General features: G+C 37.3%; 1 protein-coding gene across 1 annotated transcript in view; it reads left to right on the top strand.

Annotated features, from left to right (window-relative positions):
- Positions 1 to 8,547: 8,547 nt before the first annotated feature.
- ADH7 (alcohol dehydrogenase 7 (class IV), mu or sigma polypeptide) overlaps positions 8,548 to 13,104 on the top strand; it is a 16,207-nt gene continuing 11,650 nt past the window's right edge. The window contains exon 1 of the mRNA XM_011943265.1: positions 8,548 to 9,061. Within this exon, the coding sequence (XP_011798655.1) occupies positions 9,044 to 9,061 (18 nt within the window). The 5' untranslated portion in view covers positions 8,548 to 9,043. The remainder of the gene's footprint in view (positions 9,062 to 13,104) is intronic.

The raw sequence follows: 13,104 nt of genomic DNA, 5'->3' as shown, positions 1-13,104 counted from the left end.
CAGTTCTCTTCTTTCTCAAAGCCCAGCCAAGCCTTCTTGATCCCATTCTGATCCTTCACACTGGAGGACTAGTCAAGCAGTTAATCACAGCTGGTGGTTTCTTCAGCTGCAAAGGGAACTGTCGCTCTCACTGTGACTCAGCTCTTTTCCACTGCTTGTAGGAATTGCTGTTTGTTGAATAAATCTGGTCGAGTTTGACAAGAAAGGTCTCCTAGGAAGTGTTAAAATAAATAAGATCTTGGTAAGGTGTCTCCTAGACATGTGAAATAAACAAAACAAAAAAAACACTTGATAAAAAGAATTGTTTGATTAATGGGCTATCCTTTGATTAAAATTGTAAGCATTTGATTTAAAACTGGTTGGTAGAACTTTCACTTACTAAGTAGTTTACATTCAGGTATCAGTATTGTCTTTGAAGTGTAAGAAGGTGGTCATCTTTTTGCTGTATGCTTAAAAGGATTTGTGAGTGAGTGTTGGCTGGAGTGCCCAGACTCTGACTCTATATGGAGAGTCACCCTTGCAGTACTTGGGCAGCCCCATGTCTAAATACTTTGTTCCTTTCAATATCATTATGTTTCCCTGCCTCTTCATGACTGGCCCCCTTCTTGGGATGTTACAGAACTACCCTCAGTTGCCCAGTGAGCCACTGATGTAACAGAATGTGTACCTGCCCTTACAGTGTCCTCCAGGACCCACTTTCTCATGTCCTGTGTTTTTCTGGACACATTTGGTACTCCTATACACACACTTTCTTCACTCCTCCTTGTTGACCCTGCCTGGAGAGGAGAGATCCTATAATATTCCTTTCCGTTAGAGACCCCTTTTGTGTTCATTTCATAGGGCTGCCATAACAAGGTACACAAACTTGGTAGCTTAAAATAACTGAAATTTGTTCTCTCATGGTTTCTGAACACCAGAAGTCCAAAATCAAAGTGTTATCAGGATTGGATACTCCTGGAGTCTCTGAGGTAGAATCTGTTCCATGCCTTTCCCCTAGCTTCTGGTAGTTCCCAGCAATCTTTGGCATCCTTTGGCTTGTGGATGTATCACTCCAATCTCTGCCCCTGTGGTCACATGCTGTTCTCCTCTGTGTTCCTCTTTGCATCTTCACCTAGCCTTCATATAAGGACACTAATCTTTGAATTTAGAGCTCACTCTAATTCAATATGACCTCATCTTAACTACTTGCATTACATCTGCAAGGACCCTATTCTCAAATAAGGCCACATTCTGAGGTTCTGGCATACATGAATTTTGGAGGAACACTATTCAATCCAATACACCTCCTTTCTTCCCAGCCGGGTCTTACAAGAACACAAGGCATCATTCGAGCTTTCTTGAGATTTTGCCCACACCCTAAGCCTATATATATATGTGCAAGCCCATTTATCTAAAGAGAAAAGAACTAGAAAGCTAGGCTTTCGTCATTTGAATGCACATTTAAGAGTAGCAGCTCAGAGAAAATAATATGTGTATAAATTATTCAAAGCTTGCCTGGTGGTATCCTAATAAGGGTAGTTACCTTGCAGTGGGCAGGCTTATCACTGATCTTCAGTAATGATAAAAAAAAAAGCTAACACTTGTTGATCATAAACAGGTTTTTAGGGACTATTTCAAGTCTTTTATAAATGGTATCTCATTAAATCTTTGTAACAGTTTTGTGAAAGAAGTACTAAATTGGTATTATCCTCATTTTACAGGTGAAGAAACGGAGACTTGCAGAAATTAGTTTACCAAAGGTAACAATATTCTTAAATGGATGTCAGAGTCCAGAGACGAAACTTTTAAACACTTCAATGTGGTCTCCTTATAAAAAATACATTGTCTTCTCCATTTGGCAGATGAGAAAAAATGTGGGTACAAGAAATTAAGTCATTTGTCTGAAGTGTTATAGCCGATACATCTGAAATGAAAATCCTGATCTGTTTTCCCTTAAATCTAAATTCTTTTTATAGCACCTGACTGCAAGTTTGTTTCTACAGGGGCCCAGGTGAGGACAGCAATGGAGGAAAGCAGGTAACTGCCTCTTTGAGGATTCAGCAGATCAAAAAAAGAAAAAAACGAGATTGAACCATGAGTAATAACCTCAATGGTTTGCCAAGAGTTTGCTAAACCCACACTAGCCTGACTATGCCTGAGTTTGCATTTGGGAGCCCTTTCTTTCCTTTTGATGCTGAGATTCTGTGAGCAAGACACTGCCTTCGGCTCCATGGATGTCCTCAGAGGACACAGAAACTCCCATTTAGGGGGCTTCATGATGATAATATTGACTATACTGATACTTAATGTAAACTACTTAGTAAATGAAAGTTCTACCAGGCAGAACTTTTAAATACTTAAAATTGTAAGTATTTAAACTTAATACTTATAATTTTAATGAAGGGATATTCCATTACTTGATTAAATGATGATGGCTCAACTTAGAACTTGATGTTAGGACTCAGACCACTTGCTGGTTTCCAGCTCATTTCCTTTCCTCTTTTTTTCCTTTTTCCTTCTTCTTATGTATCCCCTTTGTTCAACTTTTTATAAATATTTCCACAATCCACCAATAGGTTTCATGTCACCCATGTAGAATATCATTTCCGCTTTGAGAATACCTTGAGGTTTATTTTAAATTGTGTCTCAGTCTCTTTCTCTAAAATGAACAATATCATCTGCTTTGTAAGAGTTTTATAATCAAATGAGATAATTATTTAGTAATCTAAGAAACATTAGCTATGATTAATTGAAGGAACATTGAGTTAAAAAGAGAAAGCTATACAGCATAATTTAACCAACGTAATTTCTAGCAAATTACAGACCATAATTTCAGATAAAAGGAGGTTACCTACTCTCCTTACACAATGGCACAAATTTGGCCAGATCTCTGACTTTCAAGCATCTTTTGATATAAAATATCCTGTTCTACTTTTTTCATAAAGCACTGAAATATTTCAGAAATTCTTCCATTTCAGTGTCCAAGTTACATTTCCAACACTAGGTCTCGAATATGGAAGTGACATCAACAACAACAATGCCAAAACCCTTTACCAGTCTATGCATTGATTTTTAATTTATTTAATTAATTCGCCGTAGTTTAGGCGGAGTTAAACCTTTTTATTCTAAAATTAGAAGTTCTTCATTTTGAAGAAATCCAGGACAAACCACAGCTTCTTGTCAGTTTAGACCTCTCTTACACAATTATAGCTCTGACCTCAATTTAGCCACCAGCTTCCTCATAGTTATATAATTCCTGGTCTCGTCCTCAGTCAGCACTGTCATAAGACTCAATCTTGTCACAAAACTTCATTCCTAGGACCAAAATAGATATATATATATATATACAAGGCCACAGTGTTGTCTGACCATAGTTCTTCAACAACGTCCAGGGCTCTTTCCTCCAGAGGTGTGTTTAGCTGAGCAACCTCAGATTTCATATCAGACAGGCACCTACTCCTTAAGGTTCAATTGGACTCTTCCTTTTGCTTTTATCCCTTAGAATAAATGCACATTTTATACTTACACATTTCCATTTTTTCCAGGCAAATTATAGAAGAAGTGAGAGAGCACACCTATGTTATCTGAGAGGAAACTGGCAAAGACAAGCCAGCCCTCTGAGGATGCTATGCTTTACCTCGATAATGACACAAAAAGTGAGAGGATGCAGTGCCAGTCTTGGAAGGACAGAAGGTACAGGGGCATATCTCACAAAGCATAGTCTTTGGAATGAACTAGGGTGATCTAATACATGGTTTTGAGCTGTGTTTCTTAAACTATCCGTGATGAAGACCCATTCTATTCCTCCTCCAGTCCATCATGGACTGATCCTTTTATAAAATATAATAAAAATGGGTTACTAGAAAAATAAAATGGAAAGCAAAATACTAGTCCATATTTTTATGACAGTTAACAGATATAAACTTAATTTGTCAAGTTTCTATAGAAGTTTCTAAACACTCTTAGTTTTGAGGTCCATCTCCTCATGGACCACTCATAATCAGAGGATTGATGCTGGGCTAGGACCACGCTTTGGGTGGCACTGCTAGTATGGAAGAATAGTGGTCCCAGATAGGCTTCACACTGGGTCGCTTAGGAAGATGTCCCAAAACTTGTGTTTATTGAAAGGGGAATCATGTGGATGTTGTTCTGGTATTGTGTTTTGTAACGGCTTCTCAATTCTTTCTAATGTGCAGTGAAGTTGAAAAACATTGCTCCAGAATAACAGGCCTTGTTGTTATTTAAGCTTCATTTCTGTCAATTACTGACAAACAGCCAGATCTACATAAAGAATAATAACCCTGAAGGTACAGACAGCTTAGACATTCTATCCCTGTCCAGCTAAATTATATAAATAAAATTCTAGCTTTTATTTTTTAGAGATAGCCCTGGTAGTCATTAAAAAAAAAAACTCTTAAGGAATTTCTTTAAGACAAAATGACATTCTTTGCTCTGATATCAGCATTGATTAACCATTTGATCTAAATTTGTTTCCTGTGTGAATTTCCCAGAAGGAGGTACATTTTACAGTATGGTACACATGGACCTGTGTGTAAAACCAGACTTCATTTTACTACCTGTGGGAACAGGGGCAAGTTATCTAAAATCTCTGACTTCAGTTTCTTTTTTATTAAGTTCAGGAATACATGTGCAGGTTTGTTACGTAGGTAAACATGTGTCATGGGGTGGTATTGTGCAGATTATTTCATCATTCAGTTATTAAGCCTAGTACCCATTAGTTATTTTTCCTGATACTTTCCCTCCTCCCACCCTCTACCCTCTTGTAAGCCCCAGTGTGTGTTCTTCCCCTCTACATGTCCATGTGTTCTCATCATTTAGCTCCCACTTATAAGTGAGAACATGTGGCATTTGGTTTTCTGTTCCTGCATTAGTTTGCTAAGGATAATGGCCTCCAGCTCTATCCATGTCACAGCAAAGGACATAATCTCATTCATTATAATGGCTGCATAGTATTCCATGGTGTGTACGTACCACATTTTCTTTATCTAGTCTACCATTAATGGACATTTAGGTTGATTCCATGTCTTTGCTATTGTGAATGGTGCTACAGTAAACATACATGTGCATGTGTCTTTATAATAGAACAATTTCTATTCCTTTGGGTATATACTCAGTAATGGGATTGCTGGGTCGAATGGCAGTTCTGTCTTTAGGTCTTTGAGGAACCACCACACTGTTTTCTACAGTGGCTGAACTAATTTACACTCCCACCAACAGTGTATAAGCATTCCTTTTTCTCCAGAACCTCGCCAGCATCTGTTATTTTTTGACTTTTTAATAACGGCTATTCTGACTAGTGTGAGATGGTATCTCATTGTGGTTTTGATTTGCATTTCTCTCATGATCAGTGACGTTGAGCTTTTTTTCATATGATTGCTTAGCGCCTTGGGGTCATTTTCAACATATCTTTAGTCGCATACATCACAAAACTGATTCTCCTGTGTTTTTTATTTTTATTTTTTTAGGGGGGGCGGGGGTGGGAGATAATGAGTAGAAAAAAAAAACAAAAAACTTGGGTTTATTTTTTTCACAATCCTTGACATCCTTGAAATGAAATTCCTATCAGCCAGCACACTGATTTCATAAGCTGAGTGAAATGGAGAGTTTATGTGGAGCAGATGTGAAGCCTTCACCTTGTGAAAAATCTGCTTTGGATTCTTTTCTTGAGTAGGGTGTGTGTGCAGAAGCAAATTTTCTGAAACTACTAGGCACGATCTCACACGGCAGTTCTGAAAGCTGGCACAGTGTGCCTGAACAAGGATTAGCAAAAGCGTGACAAATCTGGGCAGAGCTGCAGAGGCCCGATCTCTGCCCTACTCCTGGCACAACCTCATTCCCAGTTGACTTGGCAGAGTTGATGGTATGAAAGAATGAGTTTCAGCTTGCATCTAGCCATAGGATTTACCACCTGAGTTTTCAGTGTTGGAGAAAGAAAATTTTAGAGACAATGGCAAGAATAAAACCCCACCCTCAAGGTTTGGAGTTTACTAAGGTGGAGTGTAAGTGAGCAGCATTCACCCTAATACTGGGTGACTAGTTATATGCCACTCAGTAAGTACAATTGCATAACTATTTATGCTATTAAGAATGATTTAGCAATAAACAGAGATCCTTTCTTCCCTTCTTAACCTTAGGGAAATACCTATTTACTTTTCAGTTACTGAGTGTTTGACAGTTTAATAAGCACTTCCACACTTGTGCTTTACAGCAAGCTCTGAAGTGGGTATTATTTCCTCCCTTTGTGAAGGTTGGAGCATTTAGTTTTCTCACCATAAGTGTCTACCAGTCCCTACTGGAGCAGATACCTAGCTCTTCCGACTGTAGTGACTCTTTCACTTCTCTGCTGTCATTATGAGACTGGAGTGAGAACACTTCTGGACAGAGTCCGTAACAGAAAGCTGCTACCGAAGGGCGAAGAAGCAAGGCTGTGGGAGAGTAGTGCTGATGATATGACCCTGTAAGCTTCCCACACTCACAGACTCCCACACTTACAGGTGATGCAGAGTGTGGAAAGGGTGAAGGGTGACCAGCTAGTTTCCATTTGCCTGGGACTCTCCTGGTTTGGGAACTGAAAATCTTGCATCCTGGGAACTCCCTCAATTCTGTGCACACCAATGGCTGGTCAACCCCTGTGTGGATCGTATTTTGCCTCTGGTTTCATCTTAATTTCTGGTAGCACTTTCAGATTCAAAAGACTTAGTCCTCAAACTCTTAGGAAATTCTGGTGGCTTCCAGGACCTCACAGTCAATTGCTGCAAGACAGTTTTACTGAGCCAGGACTCCAAGACATTTGGTCTCAAGTGGTTACATATTTAAATATTTGAGCAACCAATCCATAATAATAATAATAATAATCCAAGCAGCCAACTGCGGTCAAGTTAATAATAATGACATCTGCTACTGATTATGAGCCAGGCAGTATACTTCAGTGCTTTCTGACCCTCACCACCAATCCTCAGGACATCCATGCAACGTGGCTATTCATTAGTCTCATTTTATGAATATGAAAACTGAAGTCATACATATTCAAGCAAGGCTCCAAGTCCTGAACCAAGTGGATCTAATTCCAAAGCCCGTATTCCTGTAGTACACTTTTCAAAGTTCCTCTAAGTTCCCCTGTATCTTGATCTGAGGAAACTACAGTTGCATGGATGTTTTGAGGTAATCATTAAAGGCTTTTGTAAACTTTGGGAGTAGGACCAGGCTCAGGGTAACTAGGAGACTGAGTACCCTGAGAGTTCCCCAGAATTTCATAGAAATATGGTGTTTAGAAGAAAGAGTCATCTGGTAAACCCTCTAAACCTAAAATATATATTCAAACTGACCAATTTTTTTTTATTACCTTCCAAGATTCAGCTTTTGGTACTTTATCATCCAGTCAAGTCTCATGGAGACTGGATTAGGACCATAAGACCTATTCAGATATTAAACTTCACATGATACATTATTTTGTGTAAAACAATTTTTAGATTAATATGCTACAAAGTTTTGCCAAGCCCTTAAGAGGGAGTTTATCAATTCAGCGCTTTTGCATTTGTGCTGTCACTACCCATGTTTGAATGCATTTACTTTTGTGCATAGTAAACAAGTTTTTGTTTGAAAGTTGAGACTAAGAATACCTGTTCTTGTCCACACCTGTTTAACTTTGTCTTACCGTGCTGGCAAACATACTGGAGTTCTTCAGCATTTACTGCTAAAGCGATGGTGCTTACTCACAAGCCAAATCAACTGGCAATGCTCTTTCCTGGTGGATTTAAGTTGGCTAATGAGTTATAGCAACAAATTCTAATTACAAATTCTGAATTTGACATAATATATGTTAAATTGGATGTACATTTACTATATTATATTGAGAGAGAGATTTGTGGAAAAAACGTGTACTCATTTTCCAAAAGAAACTTTTGTTTGTATCTAAAAAATGAACTCTTAACAAATTTCATCTCTGGGTTGTTAAGAGCCCAGGTTCTGGATTTCATAGCTTGAACAGCTTTGCCTAAAGACTTAGAAAACCTGCTTCACCGGATCACTTAACAAGAGTAAAATCTCCTTTGTGTAAAGTTTTCTTGGAGGTGATGGTGTACCAGTATGCTGACCACCTACTGTCAAAAATAACATCTATACTGGACATTCTCCTATCAAATAGTAGATCCAGAAGCTTCTGGTGCCATTGCAACTTATATTAGGAAATAGTGGTCTGTAATGGTTAAACAGCTACTGAAGAAGACCTAGGAACTTTCCCAAGTAAATGAAAAACCTCTGGCATTCCAGAGCCAGTATGCAGACTGGATTTCAATTTCTCTTGAGCCCCTGCACTGTGTTACATTGGTGCCATAAACAAACTGTACAACCATATGAGAAAACCCTGTAGTTAATGTGATTTGGGGTCAGATGATAATTTCTCTATGTGCAGACACAGAAAGTTTTACTTAATTTTCTATACCTAAAATACTTAGAAACCATAGTCTTCCATATTGATATTTTATATCATCTCAACTTCTCTTGCAGAAACTTGACCGACTGTTGCAATTATTTTACATTTCCTTGGCTCTATTTTCATTTATGTTTAATTCCAGAAACCACATCAAGTCTTTGCAGAATGAAGTAGAGTATAAAGAAGTAGAGATGTATACATGTATCTCTAAAATCAGTCGTGCCTAGGCAAAGCACCCTGCACTTAAACACACAATACATTTTTTCATGATTGTGTTGAACTGACATAACCTAACCTGTTTTTATATCCTTCAAAATAAGGTAGGCATGAATGCTTTCAGCTCTTGTCAGTAGCTTTGATTATCCTGTTTTTGTTAGATCCCTCCTCTTGGTTTGATCATAGTAGTTACTGTATTTCTTTTTATAAGTTGGTTTGCAAAGGGTGGGGCTTGCAGACCATTGGAAATTTGTAACAGCTGTGAGTCATATTATTGAAGGCAGAACTTTTGAGCCAGACTATTTATGTGAAGGAACAAGATGCTGTTATTTATAACTGAGATTCAGTCAGAAAAAGTCTTTGTTTGCAGAAATACAGATCCAAGACAAAGACAGGATGGGTACTGCTGGAAAAGTAAGTGGAACATTTCTATCCCCTCCTCATCATGACCTAATGGTGTGAGACTGATACTTAGAACTTTGAATCCATCAAAGTAATTAAACAGTTGGAGATATTCCTTGAGGAATGAAATGCCTCGTGAGCAGGCATACAGTGAGGGAAACACTGGGTACAGTGTTTCAGAGAATGTCAGTGGAAGCAGGGGTAAGTTGGAAATAGCATATCCAATGTTACCAAGACATCGGAGGAAAATAGAGAAAAGTGATTTATATTGGCATTATTCATAATTTGATTTCAGGATAGCTGGGCAATTGCTCCAGGAAGCAAAATGTTTCCACAAGGACACTTCAATCGTCTCAGTAGCATGCGCTGCCTTCACTGCAGTAGTTCAGTGGGAGACCAGGGTCTCATGCCCAGATGTTGGAAGAAACGTTCCTGCTGTTAAGAATGGAAAATGCTAATTCTGGGATGCAAAATGGACAAGAAAGTGTCATGATTTTTAGGTTTCTTACGAATGTAGTTTTTATCAAAATATATATTTTAAAATTCTTTAAAATCAAGACTATGTTATTGGTAAATTATGTTTATTGTTTTAAAAACAACAGAGTCAGCAGAGTTGGTATTAACTTTAGAAATAGCTTTACTTTCTTTTTTTTTATTTGAAAGTAGGTCAGTATAATTCCTTGCTTTAAACGGGTACATAATTGCTTAAAGAACTAAGTGCTTTTGTTTGTTTTGTTTTAACTTGAACAATTTTGCATTTAGCCTGCTTAAGGTTTTGGAAAAATAAAGATGACATGTGAAGTCTGGGTAATGTAACAAGTCAGGAAACTCTATGATGTTAGAATTTGAAATAATTTTTACTAGAATTGAGTAGAACTGGAATAAAACCATCCTAATATGAGTCAGAAATCCAGCAAAACTAGATTACTTAGAAATTTAATTTTGCACTACAGAAGCTAGCAACTCTACCCATGGAAATTAATGAATCTTAGAACTGAAAGGAATCTTAAAAATTTGCAACTTTAACCACTCAACAGATGCTTCAGGTCTGGTTACACTATTTCTAGAAAGTGGATATTCATCCGTTGTAAGAACATTTCTAATGATGTAGAAAGTAGCCTCAAGGCAGCATTTTCCAATTATAATTACTAATACAGTGTATAATATATAAAGACCATAAAAGCTATATAATTTTGATATATGGTCATGCAATAGTGTAGTTTGCATAAGGATTATATATTTCCCAAGGTGCTGTAGTGTTCCAGTGTAGCTCATGAAAGGAGTTTCCCTTTAAATTGGGATTGATTTTTTTCTCTTTATAATAAATGTGTTCTTTTTCATTAAAAAAGTAAAAGATAACTGTATTAGTTTCCTAGGGCTTCCATAACAAAGTATCACAGACTGGACGGCTTAAACAGCAGAAATTTGTTTTCTTGTACATCTGAAGGCAAGTATTCTGAGATTAAGGTGTCATCAGGGTTGGTTTCTTTTGAGGCCTGTGTCCTTGGCTTGTGGATGACCCTCTTCTCCCTGTCTTTACATGATCTTCCCTTTTTGTTTGTATCCTAATCTCCCCTTCTAATAAAGACACCAGCCATATTGGATTAGGTTCCACCCTGATCACCACATTTTAAATTAATTACCTCTTGAAAGACCCCATCTCCAAATACAGTCACCTTCTGAGGTACTGGGGGTTAGGACTTCAGCATATGAATTCGGAGGGAGACACAATTCATCCCATACCAATGAATATTCTAGAAAACTTGGAAGGTCAGAAAATAAGAGGGAAAAAAATCAATCATAATATCACATTCCCAGACTATCATTTTTGTGTGTGTGTTTCCTTCTATTTTTCCATCCATAGTTTATGTAGCCGTACTCATACTATATACAAATATTTTTATCCTATTTTTCCAACTTAAACATTTTTTCAATTTATTACAATTTATAAACATTTTTAAATGTCTAATTTTCTGCACTTACCACAATTTATTTCATCATTCCTCTATTATTGTTTACATATTTTCCTTTATAAATAGTGCTGTGATTACATCTACTATATAGAGAGATTTTTCTAAAGATAGTATTTTCTCGAGGTAGGCTTTAAAAATGGAATTACAGGGTAAGCATGTCACAACATCCTTAAGTATCTTGATGTACCATGCAAATTACTTTCTAAAGGGTTGACATAGGTAAGATGGCCCATTTTACTATTTCTCTGACAATACTGTGTATTCTCATTAAGTTCTCATTAGGTAAAAAGTCATTATCAGAGCTTGTGCCTGTAGTCCCAGCTACTGGGGAGGCTGAGATGGGAAGATAACTTGAGCCCAGGAGCTAGAGTACAATCTAGGCAACAGAGTGTGATATTGTCTTAAAAAAATTTAAAACTTCATTATAGACTTGATAGGCAGAGGATTGTATCTAATTTTAATTTTTTTAAAAAGGCCTTTTTATGAGTGAGAACAAGTATGTCACAATCTATTCATTAATCTGTTGCAGTTTTTTCCATAGGTCCTTTGCCCGCCATGTTATCTCCCAGGGTGTAAGTGTGTTATGTGGAAGTGGGAAGGAGTGTTAGGAGTGAAGTTGTTAACGTTTCCTCTGTAAATTTGAGTAAGCATTGTATTTATCAAATGTGGTAACTTTTATCTATTTTGCTTTAATATTTTTCCTCAGTACTACTTGCTGTCAATGTGGAAAATTTACTGTTTCTCAACATAAAAAATTTTAATTCTTAGAAGCTGTTTCCTCTATGACTTTTTTTAACTTTTATTTTAGGTTCAGGGGTACATGTGCAGGTTTGCTACATAGGCAAATTGTGTATTGTGAGGTTTGCTGTACAAATTATTTTGTCACCCAGATAATAAGCATGGTACCTAATTGGTGGTTTTTCGATCCCTACCCTCCCTCCACCTTCCACTCTCAAATGGGCCCTGGTGTCCATTGTTCCTTTCTTTGTGTCCATAGGTACTCAATATTTAGCTTGAGTACCTATGTGCTCAAGGTACATAAATAAGAACATGTAGTTATTTAGTTTTCTGTTTCTGTATTCATTCGCTTAGGATAACGGCCTCCAGCTCCATCCATGTTCCTGCAAAGGACATGATCTTATTTTTTATATGGCTGCACAGTATTCCGTGGTATATATGTACCACATTTTCTTTATCCAGCCTAGCATTGATGGGCACTAAGATTGATTCCATGTCTTTGCTATTGTGAATAGCGCTTTAGTGAACATATGCATACATGTGTCTTTATGATAGGATGATTTATATTCCTTTGGGTATGTACCCAGTAATGGGATTGCTGGGTCAAATGTTAATCCTGTTTTAAGTTCTTTGAGAAATGGCCAGACTGCTTTCCACAATCGCTGAACTAATTAACCTTCCCACCAGCAGAGCATAAGTGTTCCCTTTTCGCCCCAAACTCACCAGTTTATTTTTTTGACTTTTTAACAATAATCATTCTGACTGGTATGAGATATTACCTCATTGTGGTTTTGATTTGTATTTCTCTAATGATCAGTGATGTTGAGTATTTTTTCATATGCTTGTTGGCCATATGTATGTTTTGTTTTGAAAAACCTCTGTTCATATCCTTTGCCCACTTTGTTGATGGCATTGCTTGTTTTTTGCTTACTATTTTGTTTAAGTTCCTTATAGATGCCAGATATTAGACCTTCGTTGGATGCATAGTTTGCAAATATTTTCTCCAATTCCGTAGGTTGTCTGTGTACTCTGTTGTTGGTTTCTCTTGCTATGCAGAAGTTCTTTAGTTAAATTAGGTCCCATTTGCCAATTTTTGTTTTTGTTGCAATTGCTTTTGGCATCTTTTTCATTAAGTCTTTACCAGGTCCTGTGTTCAGAATGGTATTCCCTAGGTTATCTTCCAGGGGTTTTATAGTTTTGGGTTTTAGATTTAAGTCACATCTTAAGTTAATTTTATATATGATATAAGGAAGGGATCTGGATTCAGTCTTCTGCATATGGCTAGCCAGTTATCCCAGCACCATTTATTGAGAGGGCATTCTTTCCCCATTGCTTGTCCTTTGT

The sequence above is a fragment of the Colobus angolensis genome, unplaced genomic scaffold (assembly GCF_000951035.1).
Source record: "Colobus angolensis palliatus isolate OR3802 unplaced genomic scaffold, Cang.pa_1.0 Scaffold217, whole genome shotgun sequence".
Classification (NCBI taxonomy): domain Eukaryota; kingdom Metazoa; phylum Chordata; class Mammalia; order Primates; family Cercopithecidae; genus Colobus; species Colobus angolensis.
The sequence above is the reverse complement of the archived record's forward strand: the minus strand, read 5'-3'. Positions and strand labels throughout refer to the sequence as shown.